Source organism: Trichechus manatus, unplaced genomic scaffold (genome assembly GCF_000243295.1).
Source record: "Trichechus manatus latirostris isolate Lorelei unplaced genomic scaffold, TriManLat1.0 scaffold00157, whole genome shotgun sequence".
Lineage (NCBI taxonomy): Eukaryota > Metazoa > Chordata > Mammalia > Sirenia > Trichechidae > Trichechus > Trichechus manatus.
In genome coordinates, this window is record NW_004444093.1 from 5,227,492 (window position 1) to 5,254,345 (window position 26,854).

The 26,854-nt window shown below is 55.9% G+C and overlaps 2 protein-coding genes across 2 annotated transcripts in view; one reads left to right on the plus strand and one right to left on the minus strand.

Moving 5' to 3' along the window:
* MED15 (mediator complex subunit 15) overlaps nt 1-21,552 on the plus strand; it is an 81,273-nt gene extending 59,721 nt beyond the window's left edge. The window contains exons 6-18 of the mRNA XM_004386218.2: nt 2,196-2,416; nt 3,536-3,853; nt 5,362-5,481; nt 10,981-11,100; nt 16,199-16,335; nt 16,411-16,538; nt 16,720-16,854; nt 16,925-16,988; nt 18,075-18,141; nt 18,432-18,592; nt 18,660-18,826; nt 19,238-19,336; nt 19,968-21,552. Of these exons, the coding sequence (XP_004386275.1) occupies nt 2,196-2,416; nt 3,536-3,853; nt 5,362-5,481; nt 10,981-11,100; nt 16,199-16,335; nt 16,411-16,538; nt 16,720-16,854; nt 16,925-16,988; nt 18,075-18,141; nt 18,432-18,592; nt 18,660-18,826; nt 19,238-19,336; nt 19,968-20,104 (1,874 nt within the window). The 3' untranslated portion in view covers nt 20,105-21,552. The remainder of the gene's footprint in view (nt 1-2,195; nt 2,417-3,535; nt 3,854-5,361; nt 5,482-10,980; nt 11,101-16,198; nt 16,336-16,410; nt 16,539-16,719; nt 16,855-16,924; nt 16,989-18,074; nt 18,142-18,431; nt 18,593-18,659; nt 18,827-19,237; nt 19,337-19,967) is intronic.
* A 118-nt stretch (nt 21,553-21,670) lies between these two features.
* LOC101353186 (coiled-coil domain-containing protein 74B) overlaps nt 21,671-26,854 on the minus strand; it is a 7,330-nt gene continuing 2,146 nt past the window's right edge. The window contains exons 2-8 of the mRNA XM_023740538.1: nt 25,502-25,546; nt 24,463-24,522; nt 23,366-23,534; nt 22,446-22,626; nt 22,300-22,379; nt 22,169-22,225; nt 21,671-22,042 (exon numbers count right to left, since the gene is read on the minus strand). Coding sequence (XP_023596306.1) covers nt 21,904-22,042; nt 22,169-22,225; nt 22,300-22,379; nt 22,446-22,626; nt 23,366-23,534; nt 24,463-24,522; nt 25,502-25,546 — 731 coding nt within the window. The 3' untranslated portion in view covers nt 21,671-21,903. The remainder of the gene's footprint in view (nt 22,043-22,168; nt 22,226-22,299; nt 22,380-22,445; nt 22,627-23,365; nt 23,535-24,462; nt 24,523-25,501; nt 25,547-26,854) is intronic.

Sequence of the window (26,854 nt, forward strand, 5' to 3'; positions counted from 1 at the left end):
TCACTGACCCTCTACTTTACCAAGCATGATGTCCTTCTCCAGGGACTGATTCCTCCTGATAACGTGTCCAAAGTATGTGAGATGTAGTCTCGCCATCCTTGCTTCTAAGGAGCATTCTGATTGTACTTCTTCCAAGACAGATTTGTTCATTGTTTTGGCAGTCCATGGTACATTCAGTATTCTTCACTGATACCACGATTCAAAGGCATTATTTCTTCTTCGGTCTTCCTTATTCATTGTCCAGCTTTCGCATTCATATGAAGCGATTGAAAACACCATGGCTTGGGTCAGGCGCACCTTAGTCTTCAAGGTGACCGTTGGTATATTAAGTCTTTTGCCTGTTTCTTAATTGAGTTCTTTCTCTTTATAGTTGAATAGTATTCCATTGTATGGATAGCCCACATTTTGTTTATGCATTTTGTTGACGACCACTTGGGTTTTCAGCTTTTGGCTATTGTGAATAATGCTGCAACGAACATTGGTATACACATATCTGTTTGCATCCCTGCTTTCAAGTCTTTGGGGGTATATACTTTCAAGTTGAATTGCTGGGTCACGTGGTAATTGTTTAACTTTTTGAGGAATCACTAAACCGTTTTCCACAGTGGCTGCTCCATTTTACAACTCCACCAGCAATGGATGAGGGTTCCAATTTTTCATTATCCCAGTACTTTTTATTTTGTTTTTCTGATAATATCCATCCTAGTGGGTGTGAAGTTAATATCTCGTTGTTTTGTTTTGCATTTGCCTAATGATATTGAGCATCTTTTCATGTACTTATTGACCATTTGTATATTAAGTCCTATCCAACTCCTTTGCCCATTTCTTAGTTGGGTCATTAGTCTTTTTGTTGTTGAATTGTAAGAGTTCCTTATGTATTCTGGATATTAAACCCTTATCAGATTATGATTGCCAAATATTTTCTCGTATTTCTCCCATTCACTTTCTTGATAATGTCATCTGATGCACAAAAGTTTTTTAATTTTGATGAAGTCCAGTTTATCTTTTCCAATTTATCTTTTGTTGCTCTTGCTCTTGGTGTCATATCTAAGAATCCATTGTCAAAAACAAGGTCTTGAAGCTTTACCCCTGTTTTCTTTTAAAAGTTTTATTGTTTCAGTTCTTATATTTAAGTCACTGATCCATTTTCAGTTAATTTTCATATATAGTGTGAGGTAGGGGTTCAACTTCATTCTTTTGATGTGGAGACATAGTTGTCCCAGAACCATTTACTGAAGAGACTGTTCTTCCCCCGTTGAGTGGACTTGACACCCTTGTGGACAGTCATTTGTTCATAGATGTATGGGTTTATTCAGGATTCTCAATTCTGTTCTATTAGTCTCTACATCTGTCCTTTTACCAGTACCAAAGTTTATAGTATGTTTTGAAATTGAAAGTATGAGTCATCCTACTTTGTTCTTTTTCAAGATTGTTTTGGCTATTTCAAACAGCTTCATTGAGATATAATTTACATGTCATACAACTCTCCCATTTAAAGTACATGATTCATGATTTTTAATATATTCACAGTGTTGTACAATCATCGCCACAATCAATTTTAGAACATTTCATCACCCTAAAAAGAAACTCCACCGCACAAAAACTTGTGCATGGTTGTGCATTGTTCGTATTAGCCAAAAAATAGAAATGACCCAAATGTCCATCAAATTGTGGTATATCCATACAATAGGATATTAATTAATCAACAGTAGAAAGGAATGAGATACTGATACGTGCTGCATCATGGATGAACCTTGAAGATATTATGCTGAGTGACACAAGCCAATCACAAAGGACCATATATTATATGATTCTGTTCATAGGAAATGTCCATAACTTGGAAACCTATAACCTAGGGTCAGGCCTTTTGTCCATCCAACACACTTGGTTGACTTTTTTCTTTACTCTTTGGCTGTTACAGAGTAATTCAAGGTAGTAAGTACCGTAATCAACACAAATGCTACTTCCCATCGTATCTGTGTCTTAATAAATGTTATGTTCAAACTAGCGAGCATAGACCTGTGGCCTGCAGTAGTCCAGGCAGTGGGCTCCGTCTGAATGTTCTTCCTGCCTGCACGGTAGTGATGGCCATGGGCCTTTGCTTCTTGTTGCTTCCATTGCTGTGCGGCCCTCTGGGTTCTTGAGAATGCCCTGGCTTCATGCACCTGCACCTGACTCCTAGTCTCCATCTCCAGCCCAGCTGCAGCTCCAGCAGGTGGCGCTGCAGCAGCAGCAGCAGCAGTTCCAGCAGCAGCAGGCAGCGCTACAGCAGCAGCAGCAGTTCCAGGCGCAGCAGAGCGCCATGCAGCAACAGTTTCAGGCAGTGGTGCAGCAGCAGCAGCAGCAGCTCCAGCAGCAGCAGCAGCAGCAGCAGCAGCAGCACCTGATTAAACTGCATCATCAGAACCAGCAACAGGTACCAGGGTCCTTCTTCCCACTCTCTGCCTTCCTCCTCTCGTCTGCAAGCCTTGGCCCCTTGCTGCCACAGTGCTGCGTGCAGGGGCCCAGAGCCCACCTGGTGCCAGCCCCTCGCGATGGCTCCGCGAGGTCTGGGGACAATGAGAAGACTTGTGAGCAGAGTGCAGAGGAGGGCCTCAGTCAGGTGCAGGGTGCCTGGCACAGACCTACTAGGTGCTGAGGCACTGGATCAGTGGAAGCTTCTGGGCAGAAGTGCCTCATAGAAGAGCTAGCCAAAGCAAGACATGAGAAGAACATTCAAAGATGCGGAATGCTTGTCCCCTCCCTTGGTGGAGTTCCTTTTGAGGACTTGCCTGCCTGCTGCTTTGCCTTTGAGTGTTTGGGCATCTGCCACAGTATAATCAACTTCCAGCTGGTGTTTTGCAGGGGAGTGGCATGTCACGTTGGAAGCTCTGTATGAATTGTTCTTCTCTCTCATGGTTTGTAGTCACAGTCTAGACACGTTGAGCATCTGTTGTCAGGTCATATGGCCTCTCCATCCCCTGGCACCTCCAGGCCTTAGCCTTCTGGTCCCCCCTCCCCAGTTGCCACCCTCCTCTGGATCGTGGAGGTCATCACTCCCAGAACTGACAGTGGACCTCATTTAGCCGCCGCTTTTCCTTTGCTTTCTGAAAGCAGACGTTGGCCTTCTTCATGAGGCTTATACTGCTTACCACTTGAGGCACAGACAGGCATCACTGGAGAAGGCTTCAGAAATCTGCAGTTATCCAAGCTCTTGTCCTTGCTTCTGGAGCTGCACCTGTTCTCTAGTACTCTATACCTAACCACCTAGATGTTTCCCTTTACCCTTCTTTGATGCTGTCCAGGCCTAGAGGTGGAGGGGCTCTGGTGGCAGAGCACAGAAGCATACTGTGCGTCTGCAGTGTTGGCCTCAGGGGCCCAGAGCCCCTCTGTGAGCAGCTCATCCCCTTTCCTCCCCGTTTAAGAGGTCATCCCAGGCAGGCTTCATCGCAGGTTGTACCAGCGCCCACCTGGATTTCCTGAGAACACAGCCACCACAGGGCAGCTGGCATCCCTGGGGGCGAGGGAGCTGACTGTCAACTTGTTCTGTCCCTAGATACAGCAGCAGCAACAGCAGCTGCAGCGGATGGCACAGCTGCAACTACAACAGCAGCAACAGCAGCAGCAGCAGGCTTTGCAGGCCCCACCGATGCAGCAGTCACCAATGCAGCAGCCACAGCCTCCACCCACCCAGGCCCTACCGCAGCAACTGCAGCAGATGCATCACCCGCAGCACCACCAGCCACCGCCGCCGCCACCCCAGCAGCCGCCAGTTGCTCAGAACCAACCACTGCAGCTGCCGCCACAGTCTGTGACATCCCAGGCACCAGCCCTGCCTGGACAGATGCTGTACACACAGCAGCAGCTGAAACTTGTGAGTACCCATGGCATGTGGCAGGGCACAGCTCTTCGAGGAGGGGGGAGGGGCGGTGTGGCCAGCGGCTCTGTTGGCGGCTGTTTCTGAGGATTTTTGACTGTAAACGATACTTCCTTGTCTTCCAAGTGTTGGAACTCAAGGAGGCCTTTCACACACACACCCCAAGGCTGATTCCCCAAAGCAGGCTCAGCAGAAAGCGTTGCACTCTGAGAGCTGCTGTTCACCCTGCACAGGTGGCATTCACTGCTTCTTGAGATCTTGGGTAATTAGATTCACAAGGCACCACGCTTGTTCTTGCTTTGGGGTGGATGTGCCTCCTCTGTTGGGTGTCAACAGTGGTTTGCTAACTTTGCAGTTATGTCCTGAGCACAGATCTGTTAGCCCTGAGGGAGGTGTTATATAAAATGGAGCCCCGGGTGGTGCAAACAGAGAACACTCACTCGTCTGCTAACCGAAAGGTTGGAGGTTCAAGACTACCCAGGGGTACCTTGGAAGAAAGTCCTGGTGATTTACTTCTGAAAAATCAGCCACTGAAAACCCTGTGGAGCACAGTTCTACTCTGACACACATGAGGTCACCATGAGTCAGTATAGACTCAGTGGCAGCTGTTTTCATGTTTATTATATAAAATCTATTTTCTGTCTCATTTTGCATCTCTGTACAAAGCAAATCCCAGCAGTGACACTTAAACAGACAACAAAGAGCAAAGCCAGCAGGGTGGGGGTAGCCTGGCTAAGGGGCCACTTTTATCGATTTTTGGTTCACTTCCTTGGTTCTTTTATGACCTTTCCTGTTTGCCATTCATTGAGTGGAGTGTGCCACACTAGTAGGGTGGATAGAGGCCTCCCAGAGGAAGACCAGGAGGCTAGGGAAGATCCTGTCACACAGTTATCACCTGCAAGCCAGCCCCCTGCCCAGCCCCCAGGGACTGCTAGGACCTGAGCCCCATGCACCCTGCTGCTGTTGGGTCTGGTGGCCTGGATGGAGATATCCAAGGAAGGGGCCACCCCTCTGGAGGCTTCTCTACCTGGTGGTTCCACAGCTACCCTGCTTGTCCTCCAGGCTCTGTGGCCCATGCTCACCTTTCTGGCTGTTCCTCCTTCGAGGAGTCCAGGGCTCAGCACCAGCACTCGTGGCCATTGGCGTGCTGCTCCAGAGCTGAGTGAGCTGGGCTGTGCTGTCCACAAGGGAAGCAGTTGCCTCTTGTGGTGGTCGCTGGTGGTGATGGGCATATGCAGATGTCCCAGTGGGAACAGTGCTACTTCTCGCCAGAGTGGGGAACAGTGGGGCTGGACCATGCCGTCTCGAGCAGGCTGGGGTGGGACATTCTGATGAACTTGTGGACTGTGGGTTGGAGAGGAAGCTGCATCGTAGCCAGTGACGTCGTGAGAATCCTGTCTTCCATCTCAGGAAACACTTTGAGGTTAAAAACTTCCACAGAGATAGTGGGTGCTCTGCCCTCTGCCCTGGGTGGCTCCTCAACAAGTCTTCTTCCCCCACTCAAGGTCCGAGCGCCGATGGTGGTGCAGCAGCCACAGGTACAGCCGCAGGTGCAGCCGCAGGTACAGCAGCAAACAGCAGTACAGACACCTCAAGCCGCCCAGATGGTAGCTTCCGGAGTCCAGGTGAGGGCCCTAGAGCCATGGGGTCTCATAGCTCCCTAGCAGGTGCATATCCACATACACATGGAGTGGGATTTCAGGTAGCACTGCAGCTCAGGGGTCCTGGTTGGATTTTGAAGCCCATCTCCCCCCTCGTGCTCTTTAGGATGAGAACTCCCCTAGGAGTTGGCCCCGGGTCCTGGAGTGGTCAGCTCTCCTCAGGCAGGGCCTGGGGCCACAGCAGCTGCATCATCCACAGGCATTTCCTCCTTTCTTTTGCTTCTTCTTTCATTATCCCTTCCACTCCCATGCTGAGTGACAGTACATGGATTTGAGAGAGGGGAGAGCTCAGCACGTTCAATGTTGGCTTCTGTCTCAGTCTCCAAGATCAGGGCTGTGCTCGAGGTGGAGAGCAGCTCTAGAAGTCGAGGAGAGGCTGAGAGCAGCCGTGTCTCCTGGAGACTGGGCCGGCCCCAGAGACACCACACAGTGGGCCAGAGGGCTGCCTTCGCCTTTGCCTGCTCTGGTGGGAGCAGGAAGAGCAGCAGCTCCTCTGCCTCCCTTCTTCCCACTCGGCTGACAGGCTTGCCCTGCACATAGGACCTGGCCTGCGTGTGGTGCGTAGGCCTTGTGGGGTGAGGAGTATGTGCGCCCGCTCCACTGGGTCATATCAGGTGTAGATGGGACTATTCTAGGGACTTCTTGTGAGGAGGCCCAATCCTAGTTCCTTTCTAGAAGTTGGAGAGTCAGGCCACATCGCTTTAAGGTCCCCATCACCCCTGGTGGTGAGGAGAGAATCTTCCAGTCTGGGACCTCGTTCTTCCTGTCTCCATCCAGTGGTGGAAGCACTGATAGTCCCAATTCAAAAGCAGAACGTTGGTTTTCGGAGTCAGACTGTGTTTGCTCATGTGATGAGAAGGTTTCTGGGCCTAGCCTGACAAGCAGTGTCAGTGGCATCCCTGCACCCTCCTCGTTCACTGTGTGCCTGCTGCAGTGTCAGCGGCTCGGCGCCTCAGGTCGTTGTACGTCTGGGAGGTGGTGCGTTCACGTTTGTGTCAGACATCAGTTTCCAGTGTGGGAGTGGGGATCTGTGACAGTCCTTCCGGTCCCAGCTATGTTGTCCAAGTCCCTGAGTAGCTGCCTGAGGAGGAGAGTGCCATCCGAGGGAATCAGAAGTGTTTGGGTACCACTGAGCACACCGAGCAGCCTCCATCGTCACTGGGCTAAGTAACCCGGAACCAGGGCCACCTCGTCCCCACTGGCTCAGACATGGTCTTGCGTGAACTGTACTGCGAACTCCATGCTTGCAGCTGGGGGAGGCTGCAGCCCTGGTGCGGAAGTTGGACTCCGTCTCTGCCACCACCAGCTGCATGCTCTGGGGCAAGTTGCTCACACAGGCTCTCCCTCCAGGTCCTCGGTCTTGTGGCGAGGACCTCCTCTCAGGTACTGAGAGGTGGTGGTGCGTGTTGAGAGCTGCACAGCGCAGTACCTGGTGACTGGCTGCCAGCAGGAGCCACTGTCCTTGCCTCCTCCCGAGCCTCCTCACCTGTCACCAGGGCCATCTGTGCTCCAGCTCCAGTGGGAAAAGCAGGGACGTCGTTCACGCAGCAGCAGGAGAAGCAGAAGACTGCGGGTGTGCAGTTCGCATTTGTGTTGTGCTTTTAGACCGGACGCAGTGCTCTAAGCTTCTTTACTTTGCCACTTCTGGCTGCTGCTCTTGGTCTTGCCTCTGCAGCCAGTGCAGCTTCATGGAGGGTGGCCAACCTCTCGTCAGTGTTCTAGTAACAACGGGGTCCCAGGGAGTGACTTGGGTGTGACCAGCCTTCCTGAGGCAGGATCTTCGGATTCGCAGCCTTCTTTGGAGACCTGGGTTGGTACAGTGGACATAACAAGGCTGCAGATGCTCTTATTTGAAAGTTCTTATGTGGTGACTGTGTAAGGTTAGAAAGTTGAGAGACGTGTAAATAAATAAGACAAGTATGTTGTTGTGTGCCGTTGAGTCATAGCCACCCTGTAGGACAGAGTAGAACTGCCCCATAAGGTTTTCTAGGCTGTAAACTTTAAGGGAGCAGATCGTGAGGTCTTTTCTGCTACAGAGCCGCTTGTAGGTTTCAATCGCTGGCCTTTCGGTTAGCAGCTTTAAACGTTGTACCTCCAGGGCTCCTTTAAAAAAAAAAAAAAAACTTGCTACCATCAAGTCAATTCCGACTCATAGCGGCCCGATAGGACAGAGTAGAACTGCCCCATAGGGTTTCCAAGGCTGTAAGTCTTTATGGAAGCAGACTTCCACATCTTTCTCCTGCTGAGCTGCTGGTGATCTCGAACAGCCGACCTTCCAGTTAGCAGCCAAGTGCTTTAACCACTGCGCCACCAGGGCTCCTTGAGGAAGTATAAGCAAGGGAGAAACATTTTGGTGTTTTCTTTCTAGTTCTCTTCCACATTGAAGCCATGCTGCACATAGGATTTTATATTTGGCTTTTTTCACATGTGGAAGTAAAATGCTCTTATGAATTAAGAACTGTTGGTAAATGTTACTTGAATGGTTGTGTGATTTTTCTCCTATGAATGTATCGCACTGTCCCTCATTACTGTCTTGTTCTGGGATCTTGAGATTTTTCTACTAAAAGTGATGTGATTCCTATTTTGATCCATGGCTGACTTTTGGGTTGTCTCCCGACGTAAGTTACTGGGTCAGACGGCAAAAACACATTTAGAGCCCTTGAATCCTATCAGCCAGTAGTTTAACTAGGGTCCAGAGATGCAGAGCTTCCTATGTGGTGTCCACAGCAGACATCTACTCACCACCTGTTGCAGCTCCACAAAGACCAGTGAACTGCCGCAAGAACTCCGCAGAGCAGGCTTGTTTCATCAAACAAATACTGGGTTTGAGGTGCTCCCGTGGCCTTGTCTTTCGAGAAGGTTGACCAGCTGCCATCTTGGAGCGTGCTAGAGGGGCCCAGGGAGCCTCTGCCAGGACTGCAGCCCCAAGGCCCTGTGTGCAATAGGAAACCCAGGCAGCCCTGCGGCACGTGTGTGTGGCTCTCACCCAGCTGTTTGTCAGATGGCTGAGGATGATGCCTGATGACACTGCCCTGGGAGGAGGGGCTTTGTTGTTTTTGTCAGGTGCCTTCAAGTCAGTTTTGACTCACGGTGACCCTATGTAGGACAGAGTAGAACTGCCCGATAGGGTTTCCAAGGAGTGGCTGGTGGATTTGAACTGCCAACCTTTTGGTTAGCAGCCAAGCTCTTAACCACTGTGCCACCAGGGCTCCAGGAATCTGCTTTTAGCTACACTGACTTCTGGTTCTTCCCTGAACTCTCTCTGTGACCACACACACAGAAGGAGAAAAGCAGAAAGGGATGTCTCCATTTGCAAACAATCCCTCTGGGTTTTTTGTTTTTTTAACCTTTTTTTTTTTTTTTTTTTTTAAGTAACCATGATTTTTGGCAGTATGGAAACTATAATGCATGAGATACAGAGAATTGTCTTCACAGCCATGTCCGTCGTAGGCATGCGTGTTGCCTAGCTGTGGTACGGCTGCTCTCCGGTGGAGCTTGAGTCGGTCCGGGGAGGGCCTCCAAGGCCAGCGCCCTGCTGCACAGAGGCAGGGCAGACCAGCAGCCTGCAGGCACGTGTGCTGAGGTTTTCTCTGGGTGGACACGTGTTGGCAAGTTATGCAGTGTAGCTAGCGTCTCTTCAGAACAAGGTTCTGTTGGTTGGCAGCCTGCTTTTCCAGCTCAGTAACATGACTGGTGTGTTTTCGTTGTACCTCACGTTAAAAGAAAATGAGGTTTCTGTATTAGCATTTCTCAGTTATAAGAGAAACAGTAGTAAATAAGATTTGAGCTTTTCTTTCCATGATGCTTTTTTTCTTCCTGGGAAAAAAGTTTGTGCCTTCTCATGCCACCAACCTTACTTCAATGCCTCTTCTTCTTCTCTGGAAGGGGTGCTGTTGCTGGTGCTACCCTCTCGGATGTCTTCTGCTGAGGGCAGCCAGCCACTTGTAAATGGGGTGACACCATTACCCCAGTGCCCTCACGCCCCCCATACTGCTGTGGCCAAGATCGAGAGAGCCACGTCTGGCCACACCATCAGGGCAGGGCCTCTGGCGGGGACTGACCCTCCTCAAGCCCTAAGGACACTCTGAGCCCTCAGTCCTTATCCCACTTCTAAGTCTGATTTGCAGGGGAGTGGGTGGTGGGCCCAGCAGGATCACGCCCGCATTTTGGCAGACACCAGGGGCATCACTTCCTCAGCCCCTGCCCTCCTCCCACGGGAAGTTCGTTTGTCCAGGGCTGGCTGCAGGAATGTCCCCTCCGCAGCCCCACTCCTGCAGCTGCCACGCAGCTCTGGCTGGCCTCTGCCTGTGCTCACGCCACCCGGCTCATGGAGCCTGCTGCATGTGGCCCACGGTGTGCGTGTGGGGCACGTGCGATGCGGGCGCTCCCCACAGGCTGCTCTCCTGCCATGGATCCCGTTCCCTGCGCACCAGCTACAGCCTCTCAGAGCTGGTGTGCTCTGTTCTACGGTGCCATCCCGCTTTTCTTCTGAGCTTGGCCGTGTTACTAGCACTGATACGCGTGCAGGCCCTGCCCTCCAGGGACCAGGCGAGGCCTCCATCCCACTAACCCAGGGCCCACAGTGAGGGTGGTGGGGCCTCAGGAACCCCATTTGAGTTCCCATGAGTGCAAGCCAGGCCAGGACCCGTGGCTACAACAAGATTACCACGTTGCCTTTATATTTCAAGAAGCGCACGTTCATAGGGGTGCAGTCCCAGTCCTCAATGGAATCTGGAGCCCGTGATCATCTGGTGTGTTTAAGAACAAATCTGCCCATTCTTTTGGAGGGAGCTTTCACATAAACTCTACCCCATGTCCCCCAAGCAGGTCCCATGCTTCTCCCTCCCACCTTTCCCCCTTGGTTTCGTATTAAAAGACCCATTTTCTCAGTATATTCCAGAACCAGGAGTCTCAGAGAGGCCCGGAGGTGATGAGGGACAGGCTGAGTGCAGGTCCCCAGAATTGTTCTCCTCTGGTGGCCGACTGTGGAGAGGAAACAGTGTCGCGGGGGGCTGCTGCAGGTGGGCTTTTTGCATTAGTCACGGAGAACTCTTCCTTGTAGCAGATTTGGTGGAATGTGATCATGCTTTTGAAGTCTGTCCCCAGTAGCCTGCTCTCCCACAAACCCACCCTTGATTCTGACCACTGCTCCTGTGGGTTCACCAGCGATCAGAGGTCTGTTCAGGATGACACACAAAGGCATGCACTCCTAGAACTGTCTGGAGGCAGCATTCTTGGGGTTGTTCTAGATTCCTACTGCCTAGACAGGCCTCCAAATGCTGAGGGTTTTGACATGTAGGGGCACACCTCACCACTTCTCCCTGTCCACCCATATCCGCCACCCTCAGAGGTGCCTCGCCATGGGCACCGGGTCCCAGAAGTGCACACGCTGCGCTTCACCCTGCCCGTGCACTGCATTTCTGTGTTGCGATTACTTTGTCTGTTGTCCCTCTGTCCCCAAAGATGATCACCGCAGCCATGGCCCAAGGCGGGATGCAAGTAAGAGCCCGGTTCCCACCCTCCACCGCTGTGTCGGCCGCACCACCAGGCGCCCTTCCCACGGGCGGACAGCCCCCGGCTCAGGTATTTACCATCGGCGCCCTGCACCCCTGCAGGCAGCACATGCCGAGGCCCTCAAGAAGCAGAGGGGTGACTTACCCTCCTTCCCACACACCGCTGTAATCACAAGGACTTGTGTTTACAACTGCTGGCAGGGTGCCAAGCCAGGTTTCACCGTTCTTTTATTTAATGAGGCAAAACCCAGAGTATATTTCTTGAGGGGATATGAGCAAAATATGTTTTTTATTTTTCAGCTTAGTATTTTGGAGAGTTCTAATGTTATCATTTTCTGCAGAAGATGGGAGCTAAGTATCTTTTCAAGTACTTTAGTGTTTTGGATAGTTATACCCAAACCTCGCCCAGGGTCGTCCATCTCTGCCCCCCACCTTGGCCTCTCAGCAGGGTCCCGAGTCCCAGCGCCCTTTTGGAAACTCAGTCTCCCTGCAGTGTTGATGACTTTGTTCCTCCTCCTGGCCAACCCTCCCCACTCCTCGGTGCCCCACCACCAACATTGTCTGACCCCCGTGGCGCCCGGCCTCTGCTCTGGGCCTCATGGTGCTTGACTCTCCTGTGTCCTTCCTTCCCTTCCCCCACACCCTGCTGCTGACTGCTGACATCCCCCTGGGTTTCTCACAGGCACCTCACACTGAGACTGGAAAACCCCCACGGCCCGTCGACTCGCTAAGTCTCTCCGTCCCTCCTTCCTGCCTCTCGTCACATCCAGCCAGCCCCAGGTTATATGGATTGTGTGTTACTATCTGTAGTAACGCCCACCCAGAAATAAGGCAAGGGAGTTAGATGGAGGGGAAGAAAGATAGGAAAAATAAGATGAAGCCAAAATAAAGTTAGTGCCTGAAATACATGCTATGGAAAATTGGGTCGCCTGTGTCACATTTCATGGGGTATGTGACAGAGGCATCTCTAGAAGCAGCCAGCCCCCTGCCCATGGGCTTGTTCACTAGGTTCCACTGTCAGTGCCAGGTGCACCGTGAAGCTTAGGGCTGGCAAGTGCAGTACAGGTTTGGCGGCGTTTAGGAACTACTCCTTGTCCCGGCAGGAGACTGAAGTCGGAGAGTTTCTGGAAAGGGGAATGAATTTTTAAAGCAGGCTTACTCGTGCTTGTTGGGAGAGAGGAGACCCTGACAGTGGTCAGAGAAGGAATAAAACAGGTGGAGGGGTATTCTGGAGTGCAGGACTCCGCTGCCGCCCCTACCTTCCCATGGGGGCCTTCCCCCTTGCACCCCACCCTCCTCACACCAGGCCCCTGAGTGGTCCCTACATCCCCAGGTCTCCACCCAGCTCCCTTCAACCTTTATTCCTGTATCTTATCACTCGGCTGCGCCTACGTGAGGTGGTGGCTCTCACGGACCCACCGATGTGACCGAGGGTGCGCAGCACGGGTGTGATGAGGGAAGAGGCTGTCACTTGGGCCCCGAGAAGCAGTAAGAGTTGGTTGCTCAACAACGTGTGGTTTTTACACAATACTGCTCATAAGTGATGTATTTTTTTGTAAATTTTTTGAAATTTGCTTTTCTCAAACATTTCAGTTCATGAGAAAACAGAACAAACCAAGTGCTTTCAGTCTTAGGTTTGGGACCTGAACTCCATTCTTTGCCCCCGTCTACTTCTGCATACATACACACTTACACATGCAGAGGCAAGGGCCTGGCCAGACTCAGAGACTTTCTCCTCCGGCCTTGAGCCCCAGGCCAACCCTCTTCCTGAATTGACACATGCTGCCTGTTTGTTTTCTGTGCCTGCCTCACACCCTGGGACCCTGGTGCTTCTTCCCTGCGCTTCCTCAGGGCCCAGGCCTGGCCCCTGAATGTGCCCTGCCTTGGGACCCTTCATCCCAGCTCCTGTGCCAGGACCAGGAGGTCTTGCTCACCCAGTGGGCCTCATGTCGGACCACAAATGAAGGTGCTTAGGGAGAACCTGCAGCGCTGCCCTCCGACACCACAATCTCATTGCCCACCCCACAGTGGCATCAAGTCCCCACTTCCTGTGGGTGGGTTGGGCTGCTGGGGGAGCAAGACCACACAGTGCGTGCCTCAGAACCTGTACTGCTGTGGGAGATGGAGACAACTGCACTAGTGCACACAGGCCTGCACGAAGGCCTCAGGTGGGCGTGGGTAGTGCACCGAGATGACAGGAGCACTCTGTTGGGGGTGGTGAGGCAGGTGGCCCAAGTCAGTGCAGGCGGGGCCTATGCAGGCCGTGGCTGAGCACGTAGGGTGGGCTGCACTCCCTGGAGGGTGTAAGCAGGTGGGTCTTTGTCTGCTGCACTTTGGAGGTGTGCACCAGGGCCTCAAGTGGAGGCAGGAGACATGCAGAGCAAGGGGCCAGGGGCACAAGGGTGCTGGACTCCGGGTGGTGGTACGGATGAGTGCAGAGTAGCTCCCAATGTGTCAGGTGGGCGAGTGGTCCAGGGAGGGCCAGAGTGTGTGGTAACACCAGCCTTTCCAGAGGTTTCTTCTTAGACGAGCGCTCCTGAGACCAGCCTCTGGTCTTCTGCCCCAGTCTGTCCCCGGTGCCCCAGCTCCCCTCCCTTGCTGCCCTTTGCTTGTTCTCTACACTTAAATTGTCTTCTGGGTCCCCACTCCTTGAAGGGGTTGCCCTCCACCATGGCCCTCAAAAGTCTTCATTCCACCCTCTGCACAGCCGCCGCAGCCTCCCTAGTGGCTGAGTCCACACATGGGTCCTCAGCAGGCCCTCTGGGCTGTGGTGCGAGGTCGTCTTGCTCCTAGAAAAGCAGGTATTGCGGGAGTTGCTGAGGCGTTTGCACTGAGCACATCCGGCGCTCCCCCACAGCACGTGTCCTTGACTAAGTCCCTTCCCACTCTGAGCTTCCGTCTTCCCCTCCAAATGTGGTGACGATGGTGTGTCAGGCGCTGGCTGGCGGCAGGAAGCCTTCCCGGGAGGAGGAGCAGTATTAATTTGGTGCTTTGTCTGTGCTTGTGAAAGGCTGCCCCTCAGGAGACTCTCTCATACCAGACTGAAGAGACCATTAAACCCTTGCTCTTCTGTGCTACAGAGGCCTGGCCAGATCTCTTGTCCACCTAAAGGAAGAACGGGAGGCTTCTTCTCACTTGATCCACCTGGCTAGGCCAGTTCTTTCCTGAGATGGATCTTTGGTGGCTGCCTCCTGCCCTGTGGCATGTTTTAGCAACTTGGGGTGGGGGGAGCCTAGCAGCTTCAGGCAGCCAGCGCAGAGCCCCTGCAGCCTCTCCGGGTCTTGGTTTCCTCCTTTGGGAGATGAAAGGGCAGCTTTGGTTTGTTTGTTTTTTTTCCCACTGGAAATCCGTAACCTGCCTCTCAGCCTCTGGGGTCTGCTGGCCACAGCGCCCTGCTCTGTGCCTTCTTAGCATATGGCCTGGGACAGCCAGGAGCCAAGGTGGACCCATGTGCTTAGGCACATCTGGGGACCACTGGGCACTGTCAGACTGGGAGAGGATGGGGCTCCCTCTGGACTGTCCAGCCCACAAGGTGCTGATCAAAGTCAAAGCTGCAGACCGGGGCGTGAGGGAACTATCAGGAGAGAAGCATCATGATGGTGGGTGACATCCACACCCCTCCACGGGACTGGTCCCCTGGCAGCCTCTACCCCAGCATTCCGTTCGGCTCCATCTGGAGACTCAGAGTTGGGGGTGGGAGGGGGGCAACGCACAGGAGCAGAAAGTCAGTCATGAGTGAGCTTGGACGACGCGGTCCTAAGAGAGAGGCTGGTGGGCTAGGATCAGGCACGAGGACGTGCCTCCCATTTCCAGATGTTCCTTCCTGTTCCCTGGTTCCCGAGGCAAGAAAGCAGCGCCACTCGCGAGCAAGTCTGACCCAATGCTCTAGAACCTGTTCGGGGAGAGTGGGGAGGTGGGAGGCGTGTTCCTGGGGGCACCAGTGTCAAAGTGCTGAGGGAACACACCTCGGTCGGTCTGTAGAACCTGGTCAGTCAGGGGAGGGGCATGGGTGAGGGTCGTCCTAGGAGAGGAATGCTCATGGCTGGCAGATCTCTCCTCAGTCCTCGGGTCTGACCCTCGGAATCACCATTGACTGCACTTGGGAGACACGGTTATTTCAGAGACTTGTTCCCGACTCCTGGGCGGTGTGGTTTCGTCCGTAGAGCTCATGAGCAAGCAGTGGTGGTGTCCCTAGTGATGACAGGTACATAGGTGCCTGTGCCTCCTACAAGCACTGTGGGGACAGAGAGCAAGCAGCCCCTACTTTGCAGCCAGGGAAACGGCGTTGAGAGAATTCAGGTTAAGAACCATGAGTGGCAGGACCTTGATTGGAGTCCAGCATCTGACGAGAGTCCCTCCCCTCTCAGGCCCAGAGTGGGTGGCAGCGTCTGACGAGAGTCCCTCCCCTCTCAGACCCAGAGTGGGTGGCTGGAGGAGCCTGGGGCTGGCGCCACCACCTGTGAGTGTGCATGCAGACCCTCATGGGACCCGGTGAAGACAAGTCTTCCTGCTCCCCTGCATCTGGTCAGCAGGGTCAGAGTCACCTGCAGGTGTCAGGGCAGATGGGTCTTCCAGCTGGGCTTGTCCTCGACAGAACCAAGGCAGCTGTGGCTGGGGGGTAGGGTGGGCTGGGCTCATGGAACCATACAGGAAGATGGGCCTGCCTACCAGCAGATGGGGGAGGAGGTGGCCACTTCCTCATGAGGCCAGACCTCCCTGGCCCACAGAGCAGGGGTTCTGGGCCTTCTCTGGCCGCCGTGTCCTCCATGCGGGACAGACAGGGCTGGTCTTTCTGCCAGTGCCTTGGTTGGTTGACGAAGGGGGGTTTTCTCTGCCCTTCCTCGGGCGGTGATTGGTGTGAGCTGCAGGGAAATGGTTTGTGCCGGGGCAGTGAGGGCTTAGTGTCTGGTATGGCGGTAGAGGGGTGCACAGTAGGGAGCCACACACTGCGTGTGTGCATCTGCCCATGGGGGCAGAGGGAAAGGGGTGTTGTGAGGAGTGTGTGTGTGTTTGTATTTGTGAGACAGCAACATGTGGGTGAGCACGTGAGAGTGGGATGGGGGGCAGTGGGAGCAGGGCAGTGAGCCTGAATGATGGACACGCTGCAGTGGGCGGGTGGGGTGGGTGCAAACGTCAACAGCGTAGCTGAGTCCGCCCTCTGCTCCCAGGTCAGCCAGAGCAGCCTCCCCATGCTGTCCTCGCCGTCACCGGGCCAGCAGGTGCCAACCCCCCAGTCAATGCCCCCGCCTCCCCAGCCATCTCCACAGCCTGGCCAGCCTAGCTCGCAGCCCAACTCCAACGTCAGGTAGGCCGGGTGCCGCCCACCCACAGGGTGCGCTGCCCTCCGCCCACCCCCGACACGTCTCCTTCTTTGTCGCAGCTCCGGCCCTGCCCCATCCCCCAGTAGTTTCCTGCCCAGCCCCTCACCTCAGCCTTCCCAGAGCCCAGTCACTGCACGCACCCCTCAGAACTTCAGCGTCCCTTCACCTGGACCTCTAAACACCCCAGGTAAGTCGGGCCAGGGGCATGCAGGGAGCTGGGTGTGAGGGCTGGGAGGGCTATCCCCATACACATCCCTGCATGGAGCCGCAGGTGCCCAGCTGAGCTGCTCACCACCCAAGCACGTGACCTTGAGTGTTTGCAGAGCCGGGCGGGTGGCCAGCCTTCCCTCACAGCTGTGTCCGTGCAGTGAACCCCAGCTCAGTCATGAGTCCTGCTGGCTCCAGCCAGGCTGAGGAACAGCAGTACCTAGACAAGCTAAAGCAGCTGTCCAAGTATATTGAGCCCTTGCGCCGCATGATCAACAAGATCGACAAGAACGAAGGTGCGGGCTGGCCCGGGGGGTTGGGCCGTAGGCACCAGGGCAGGGTCTGAGTGTCCCTTCTCTGTCTCAGACAGAAAAAAGGACCTGAGTAAGATGAAGAGTCTTCTGGACATCCTGACAGACCCCTCCAAGCGGTAAGCTTGGCGCCCACCATTGTGGAGGGTCCCTGATTGTGTGGTGGGCCCGGCCCATCGGGAGGGGCTGCTGCAGCCAGGATGAGAGCGTTGGCCATGTGCTCCCTGGATGACCAGCCCTGCTCAAGTTGGGCATGCCTGCTGTGGTCAGGCAGTTGCACCCATGGGACAGTGGCCTTGGCCTCAGACAGGCTTGTGGTTCAACGTGCGTTTAGAGAAGGGGCCAGGGCAGCTCATAGGGCCCCGGCCAGGGGCTCCCATGGGTATATCTGCTGGGGCTGCAGCACCACTCCCTTTGAAAGCCTGGGCTGCACCTTTGCTGGCACCCACTCCACACTCTTCTGGGTCCGTGCTATGGACCCCACAGCCCCTCACCGTTGCCCTCAGCAGATCTGGCTGGTGTCATTTTACCCATCCCTGTGGTGAGTCTGTCTGACCTTCAGCTCTGCCTTGACTTGGCGGTGATGTTGGGCAAGTGACTTGATGTTTCTGAGTCTCAGTCACCTCGTCTGCAAAGTGACAGCTGGAGCCCACACGTTCAGTGTGAAATGAAACATTCGGAACGCAGGGAGGTGCCAGGTTCTTGACACTGCACACTCGGGCCCCGGAGTCTGTTTCGCTTTCTTTGGAAATAGGTGGGGGCCCCCCTGGGCATGGGGTGAGCCTTTGTGTTACTTGGCACAGGCTGGGTGCCCCTTCTAGAAGGTTCTCCCTTTTCTGCTGATTTGGGAAGAATGCCAGTTAGTGCTGAACTGGGACCCTCAGAGCTGGACAACCTCCAGGACCTCTGGGATTGATCTTCGTTTGACCTGTGGGGCTGAGGGGCGGGCAGGGCCAGCCTAGATGAGAGCAGTTGTCCTGGCCCTGGGTAGGGCCTCTGCCCTTCCCTGGATCCACTCCACTGCCTGATCTCTGCTGACCAGATAAAGGTTAGCTTTGGGGGCAGGGCTGCATCACCTAGACTTGGTGGGCCTGGGGTCAGCATGGTGCCTTGCCAAGCGTTTCCTATGGAGATACCATGGCCATCTGTAACCAGCTCCCTCCAGCTCTCCCGCACTAATGGATGGCCACACACTTCCCCTGCAGGTGTCCCTTGAAAACACTGCAGAAGTGTGAGATCGCCCTGGAGAAGCTCAAGAACGACATGGCCGTGGTGAGTAGAGGACCCTGTGAGGGCCGGGGGCCTCAAGGGAGGTTGGCAGGGCTTGGAAACAGAAGTTGTGAGGGGCCTTCAGTCACAGGGAGGTGGGACAGGCAGACCACAGTGGGAGATGGCCTCAGCCCAGGTCAGGTCTGATAGGGGTGGTGGGTATGGGGGCTGTGAGGAGGGGAGGGGGCCTGTGACTCAAGCTCTGTGGACAAGGAAGATGAGACCGGGGGCCTGGACAGCATTCCTGGGGTGCTGTGAGCCCCAGCTGTCTGACACGCCTGCCCTGTCCTCAGCCCACACCCCCGCCGCCCCCAGTGCCACCAACCAAGCAGCAGTACCTGTGCCAGCCCCTCCTGGATGCCGTCCTGGCCAACATTCGCTCACCAGTCTTCAACCACTCCCTGTACCGCACGTTCATGCCGCCCATGGCGGCCATCCATGGCCCACCCATCACGTACGTACGCTTGGCCTGCAGGGGGTGGCCTCGGCCTGGCCCCTGCTCACCACGCACCTCCTTCCAGGGTCCCTGCGGTGTGTACCCGGAAGCGTAAATTTGAGGACGACGAGCGACAGAGCATCCCCAATGTGCTCCAGGGGGAGGTGGCCCGGTTGGACTCCAAGTTTCTGGTGAACTTGGACCCTTCTCACTGCAGCAATAATGGCACTGTCCACCTGATCTGCAAGCTGGGTGAGGACTGTGCCTGGGGCTGGCATGGGTCTGCTCCTCACATCCTCGGCCCAGCACTCACTGGCCACCCGCAGACCCCACCCCCACAGGCCCCGCCCTCACACGACACCCTAAGGCCCACCCCCAGGCCTGCAGGCCTCCCAGGAGCCTCCCTGTGCTCAGGGCGCCCTGCCAGCTACCAACTCTGCCATCGCTCCTAGATCCAAACACACTCTTAATTCTGGTAGAAATGATGTCCTGCTGGCCTGGAGGGTAGGGGCAGACACTGTAGGGCACCCCCAACCCTGTGTTTGGGACCTGAGAGTGCAACATCTCAGTTGGGGGAACCTGGGCAGAAAGAGCCCTCAAAGGTGCAGTCCTGGGGCAGGTGGAGCTTGCAGCCGGTCACAGGTGCATCCTCATGTGTTGTAGATGACAGGGACCTCCCAAGTGTGCCGCCACTGGAACTCAGCGTGCCCGCAGACTACCCTGCCCAGAGCCCACTCTGGGTCGACCAGCAGTGGCAGTACGGTGGGTACACGGCAAGGGTGGGTGTGCAGCTCCAGGTGCCAGAGTCTCCTGTGTACAGGGCCATGCCTGTGTATCCCCCGCACCCCCTGCACAGAGCTGTGGCTGCTCTGCAGCTGTGTGAAGAGGGAGCCTCTGCCCCCGAGTGTCCCTTCGCCTTGTACTGAGCTGTGTGGGTGAAGGGTGTGGGAGCCACAGCTTGAGAACAGGCCTGCCTGCTCCTGGGGGCCGCTATGACTTCTGCAGGGCTGACGTGAGGTACACGCAAGGCCTCTGGCCGTAGGAGCTTGGGCTCATGGGGACCCATTGGATGACATGACTGCCAGCCAGAGGCTCTGGAGAGAACCCATTAATGGGGGATGGTCCCCCTGAGGCTCAGAGCTGGCACTTTGGGGGTCAGGATAAGGACCCCGAGGATGTTCAAGGGAAAGCCATGGGCTCCAGAGTGGGGTCCAAGTCCCATGTCTTTGACTGCTGGCGTGGTCCTGGCCTGGCTGCCAGTGGGCACCACTCACCACCGCTCCCTCGGTGTGGGGCAGTCAACAGCCTGGTGTTCAGTGGCTCTGGGGGCCGAGAACAGAGGCTGGGTGCCCTGAGGAGGGTGCTGTGCTCACAGCCCCCTGCTCTCTTGCAGACGCCAACCCCTTCCTGCAGTCGGTGTATCGGTGCATGACCTCACGGCTGCTGCAGCTCCCTGACAAGCACTCAGTCACAGCCCTGCTCAACACCTGGGCGCAGAGCGTCCACCAGGCCTGCCTATCGAACGCATAGCAGCACCCTGCTGGAGACTGCTGGAGATGCAGTCTCGTGCTGGACGTTTCTAGGTGTTGTTGGTTCCTTAGAGAGCCTGGGTTTGGTTAGCTTTCCTGCTTTTATCTTCTGCCTTGGGACCTGCCAGACCTTTTCCCACACTCAGATAGTCCTCCGACAAGTGGCTGTGGAGCTGACTGAGCCAGGAAGGGCTGGCTGTCTATTCCTAAAGAAGTCTCTCCATGTAGACTTCATCTGGGGTCCAGCACTTCTCTCACCCACCACTCCCCACGCTGCCCCTCTTGCGCTCATCTGGCACGCACCCCAGTCCTCGCCAATGCCACATCCACTGAGTGCATGAGCGCAGAACTCAGGGTCCTGTTAGAGCATCATGTGCATCCTAGGATATGGTTCCACCTGCTTCTGCAAGAGAACATGGAGAGCATAGGAAACAACACGGAGCTCTGGGTTTAGACAGATGACATCACCTTTGGGATGTGGGACACATCACAGGGGCAGTGGGTTCCTGAGGAGCAGGCTTCACCTTGGAGGAATGGCCTGGCCTCACCTCTGGGCACCTACCCTCCACACCACTGTCCCGGGCATCCCACAAGTGCCCACAAGTTGGGTCGAGGCATCAAGGCCCAGCTGTGAAGGATGGAGCGTGACTACCCTGGCAGCTGTGATGCAGCCACCCCCCCAGAGCCTGTTCCAGGGCAAAGCCACACTGAGGCTGGGCAGGTGCTGTCCTCCAGGCCTGCCCCAAAGCCATACACCATCTCTGTGTACCACCTGCACATGCCGCCAGGCCACCCTGGGCATCAGCCAGTCAGCCGGCCTCAGGACAAGAGGAGTCCACCTTTTATATGTGCACTATTATGTCATCTGTGGTTCTTATAATAAATTTATTACTCCTGTGCTTGTCATGAATCTGTTACTGCGCTCCCTCGATGAGTCTTGGGCTCCCTGCCCTGTTCCATCAGTGTTGGTGACAGTCTGGCCCTGGATGCCCCAGTTCCTGCCCGTCTGACCCAGCTCTCCAGGCAGAATTCCTGCCCTGAAGGAGACACTGAAATGAACACTGAGGAGGTAGGTAGGCAGTGTGGGGAGGACTGGCCAGGGCAGAGTCAGTACTAAACTGGCCATCCCCAGGGAGCAGAAGTAGCTGCCATCCAGGATGGCAAGTGAGGGGTGGCGTGAGCCTTGGACACATGATGTCGAGGGTGGGAGACCCAGCTTAGAAAAGTCCAGGCCCCAGAAAGGATGGGACTCCCTTGGCAGTGGTCCTCTGAAGCGGACAGACAGGGCTCAGCCAGGTGAGCCATTGAGCAGTACTTCCCAGCCAAGGCAGGACAGCACAAGGCCAGAAACCTGGAAGGCAGCCCCCGGTCCTGCCAGGGTCCCCCACATCACACCAGTTCCACGTGGATGCTTCTGGCTCCCAGAGGACGGAGTGGCTTTGCCTGCGCGCCCCTCTTCCACGGCTGCTGAGTCCACTGAAGTCAAGATGAGCCAGACTGAACTGCCCAGTAGGCTCCTTGTGGATTCCCAGGAGCAGAGCCGGGGACAGTGAGGAATGAGACAAGGGATTTAAACAAGTTTTATTTTCTGTCTCCAGTGGGTTGGGTCCTACTTATTTCATAATGCGCTTTTGTGCAAATGCAGGAAAGTAAAATCTGAGCAAGAAAAAGTTTCTTAACTCAGGTCAAGTACTTTAGAGAGTTTTATCTCAGAATTCAGCTTGCCTTAAAGTATCAGGGTTCTCTGGAGCGCTATAGGGGGCTGGTTTCTTGCCACAGGATCCCCAGCGGCGGCCGGGGTCAAAGCACCGAGCGGTGCAGGCGCCGGCTCTGTACCACCTGCAGCCGCTTCTGCCGCTCAGCAAAGTTGCTCTTCAGGCTCTGCTTCAGGGCGGGCAGGATGGCCCTCTCCGTGACGGGCACAGAGCTCAGGATCAGACTGGGGGGCAGAGGAGGGTCACTGCAGGGCCAGGCCAGCCCTGACTGAGCTGCTGCCATGGGCGATGGCCTGGTCTGCCTCTGCACCTGCCCACCCTGCCAGGACCTCCTGGTGCCAGGGACTCACCATTTCTTAGAGAGGCCCTTGGTGGCAACCTTGGGGAACTGTGTGGCCTCCTGGTCCCTACGGGAGGAGACAGTTGGCCATGAGTCACAGCCAGGACTGCTGGTGAGGGATGGCGGGCAAGAGGCACTCACTTGGGTGAGCTGGGTCCTGGCTCCTCGAGGGCGGCCCTAGGCTGCTGCTCCCCATCCAATAGGGACTTGAGGTGCTGCAACTGAAAGGCAGAAGGGATGTGTGGGGCCCGCGGCGGCAGGAGCCCACCCCCGCGCCCGGGCCTCACCTCTTGGGCCTGCAGGAGGTTGGCGTTCCACAGTTGGCGGATGACCACCTCACACTGCTGCACTGTGGTGGGCTTTCGCAGGTGCGGGGGCAGGCTTACCAAGGGGGCCACCGGCCTGCCCTTGGATTGGCTGCCCGCCCCAGGGGCGGCCCCCACACTAAAGGCCTCTGCATCTTCGTTTCTGAAACAGTCATTGCAGCAGCCCCAGATCGGTCTAACAGGGCCACGCCTACCCCAGTGTGGGGACAGTGGGGAAGGGTGGCATCCACACAGCCTCCCTTCTCCAGCCAGCCATGGTGCTCTGGGCACCAAGTGGGTCTCTGGGGCCAGCTGTGACCTGGGCCTGCCCCTTCTTCCCTCTCCAGGTCAGATGTGGCTCGAGGAGTGTGTGGTCACTGACCAGCCTAGTGGGGAATCAGGACTGTGTGCAGAGAAGCAGGAGCCTGTCCTGCTGGTTGCACTACCTAGGGAACAGGGTCTCCTTTCGAAATGCAAAGTGCCAAGCTCATTGCTTTCCAGAGAAGTCCGGAAATGCTGGGGTGTCACGGAGCACAGCCGCTCTGTCCTGCTGGGTCAGGGAGCAGCGGCACCACCGCTCTTAAACCTGCTCTGTTCTAATCAGGCCAAACACGGTTGCTAGAGGGGTTTTCCGAAACGACTCACTGTTCTCTTGGTAAAAAGCAAACTCATTTGGAGGTCAAATTACTGTTTCTTTTTCTAAGAAAATGGTTTCAGGGCTGCTGCTGGCCCCCTTCTGGGTTCTGGGGCACAGCAGGGGAGGGGAGGAAGGCAGACCAACTGGCTGTCAGTTTGCCCTCAGAGTGCTGAGAGGAACCCAGAAGCAAGGGGGCCAAGCCATATGCTCATTCCAGGGCTGAACCCAAGGAAAGGGCTTGTGCCCAGTGTGCCGGGGGGCTCACCTGGCCTGGCCCTGCACCCCCACACCAGGGGCTTTGTCCGGCTTGCCGCTGTGCAGCAAGCCTGGGCTCAGGGGCTCCTCCTCCAAGTCTGCCTTCTGGGGGACATCTGCTTTCGAGTCCTGCTTCTTGGAGGAGCTGGGCTGGGTCCTGACCTTGCCTTGAGAGACGGCTGCAAGTCAGACCCAACAGAGGCGTCACTGAGTGGTCAGGCCACTGTCATGCCCTCCAGGACTGGGTGTGTGCCGGAGGAGTGCTTGCCCCTGCCTCGTACAGATGGGACTCTGTACGCTGGGGTGGGGCCAGATCAGAGGGCAAGGGCGCCTCTGTAAGGAGAGGTGGTAGCTGTGCCTCCTTTGGTGGACTGCTGGGAGGCGTGAGCGGGATCTGAGGGTGAGGGCGGCGGCCCGCAGTCCCCAAGTAGAGCCAGCGGGTCTCCACAAGCGCCAGGTGAGGGAGGTAGTGAGAAGGAGCTGCCCCGTATGCAGTTCCCCCGACTCTGGTCAAAATGCAACTGAACGAGAGGTCTGGGGGCCCCCCCGGTGCGTTTACTCCCAGGACCCAGAGAGCCCGCGGGGACCTTGGGAGAGGCCCACCGCCTGCCTGCCCTGCGTGGAAGGGCGGGGCGCCCTCTCCGGGGAAGCAGCGGAGAGAAGGGGCCCTCCCGCCGGCTTCGCAGGCCTTGCTCGCTTTGCAGTCAGCTAGCGTCCTGCTGGCCCAGGGAGCACAGGGCGCGCAGGGCCCGCCTACGACCGGACCAGCCCGACCAGCCCCACGCTACCCCCACGTGCCTCCTGCTAGTGACCGCCGAGCTCGCCCTCAGCTCTAGTCCCGGGCTTCCCGTGCTGCGCTCGGGCCCTCGCCAGCCCGCCCGCCCGCGTAGCCCCACCCACCTCAAGGCCTCCCGCGCCGGTCTGGACCTGTCCCTCCCCTCCCGCGCCCCTCAAGGTGGGTCCAGCGCACAGGGCTTCTCGTGCCGCCCGCCTCGGTTCCTTCAAAGGCTCCTTCACCCCGACCCACGGGCCAGCATAGAGGAGGGCTCCCCGAAGTCTGCCCCGCACGGAGACATCGGGGCTCCAGACTCCGCCAGGGCTCCCTACCCGACACTGTCGAATTGGAGACGGATTTGTTGGACTGGATGCTGGACGTCGAGAAGCTGCCTGGGGGGGGGTGTAACGCAGGCTTGAGCCCAAGATGGCAGCAGCTTGGCTTCCGCCACAGCGCCCCCGCCAGGTCGTGGCCAGGGCCGAGCCCACATTTCCCCACCTTCTGTCCCTTCTCACTGTCCACAGTGGCTCTGCCACCCCATCTGACCAAGCCCTTGTCCTCTGACCCGCCCCCCCCCCCAACTTGGTGCCTGGGGGAGAGGCGGCCACGGGAAGGTTGTATTTCCTGAGGGCTCGGCCAGAAAGCAGGGGTCTGGGAGCAGCAGAGCAGCAGGTCCTGGACACGAGGACTGACCCTCCCGATGTCCTGTCAAGGTTCTCAGGCCCTTCCCAGAACAGCTCGCCAGGGGGCATCCTCCCACCACCCCGTTCTAGCCTCTCCCTTCACCCAGCTAGTGGGGGGCCATTTCCGGACTGGCACTATTCACCATTCAGATGGCGGGCAAGCCCTGAGCAAGGCTGTAGGACAGGCAAGGTGGGGGATCACCATCACACAAGGAAGCACTGGGCTCGGGCCGAGGCCGACCCAGAGGTGCAAGGCTGAGTTCTAGCTTGCTTCCCCACCCAGCACCCACAATTGCTGCGGAATGGCAGGGCGGTTCTACAGAGGACTGTGCCCAGAGCTGCCTTTCTGGGGTATGGGGCCAGAGGCCCGGGACCGGGCCTGCTTGGAGCTCAGCTGGGACATCATCAAGCCTCCATGAAGGACCCACCAGCATGGTGAAGCCAGAAGGGCAGGGGCTGGCCCTTCTATTTCGGAAGCCTCCACTCAGGTGGAAGAGACCTGAGCAGACACTCCCCACTGCTCTGCCCACTGTCCCTAGTACACAGACATCAGGTCTTGGGCACCCTGGGAGCAGAAGTCCTGCACCTGGGTGGCTGGGGGCAGTGTAAAACGCCAGTGCAGCTGTGTGGGCAGAAAGGTCTATAGGGGCTACTCTCCACAGCAGGCACTGAAGAGCCCCGGTCTTACCTTTCTTTGGCGGCTTCTGATTCATGATCAGCTTGTAGTGGAGATCTGAAACCAAGCACATGTCCCCCTCATCATTTTTTAAGCCACAGCCACTTTGAGAGGAGAAGCCTGGCTTGCTCTGCAGGCTCCGTCTGCCCTCCCCAGCCCTCCCACCACCCCGAGGCCTCCTGTCCTGGCTGACGTCCTGGGCTCTGAATGGACCTGTCCCAGCAAGAACTCACCTAACCCACCAGCTCCCCGCAACAAGCCTTTCCCTTGGGTGCCTGTTATGGATTGAATTGTGTCCCCTAAAAATATGTGTTATGAATCCTAACCTCTATGCCTGTGGTTATAATCCCATTTGGGAACGGGTTGTCTTGTTATGTTAATGAGACAGGGTTAGTGTAGGGTGTGTTTTAAATCAGTCTCTTTTGAAATACAAGAGATTAAACAAGCAATTGAAACAAGCAGAGATGGGGGAAGAGAGATGCCGAGCCACATGAAGATCGCCCAGAAACAGAAGCTCAAAGAGCCAGAAGAGACAGAAAGCCTTCCCCTAGAGCTGGCACCCTGAATTCAGACTTCTAGCGTCCTAAACTGTGAGAAAATAAATTTCCATTTGTTAAAGCCACCCACTTGTGGTATTTCTGTTATAGCAGCACTAGATAACTAAGACAGCACCCTAGGTCAGTAATGACCCTGGCTGTTCCCTGAGGCACATCCCTGCAGTGGAAACATCACCCTCCGTCCATCACTTCAACTGATGTCTACAGGTTGCCCACCCTGCCAGGTGACCCAGAGGACAGGGACACAGGTGAGTCAGGATGACCCAGACATCCAGGAGCCCCTGGCTGAGCAGATGTAGTCGGTGCAACAATCAAATGACACTCGGGGACACCCTGCGCATCAAGGACCGCTCACTGCTTGCTGGACCCCAGGCCTGAGGGACAGTCAAGAAGGTGGGAAGGGGTCCTGGCGTAATGGATGCCCAGTGATCAGATACTTGGCACCCAGGTAAAGAAGCAGATGAGGAAGTGGGGAAGTGAGGCACCGAGGAGGCTGACTCCGAGGCTGAGGCCGTGAACGTTGAGTGAGGTGCCCGAGGGGTTTTCAGCCAGGCAAGAGCCCCGTGTGAAGTCCAGAAGGTGAGTGCAGGCCATGTGGTGGGCAGGCGTCCCCCTCCGCCACCATGGCTGCCTGTTTGGTTTGTGAAAACTCAGCAAGCTGTACACTCTACACCTTTTTGGTATGTTTTACTTCTATAAAAAGTTGTTTAATCAACACACAAAACCCAACAGATAAACTAGATAAATGGGATCTTCTAAAAATCAAACACCTATGCTCTTCAAAAGACTTCACCAAAAGAGTCAAAAG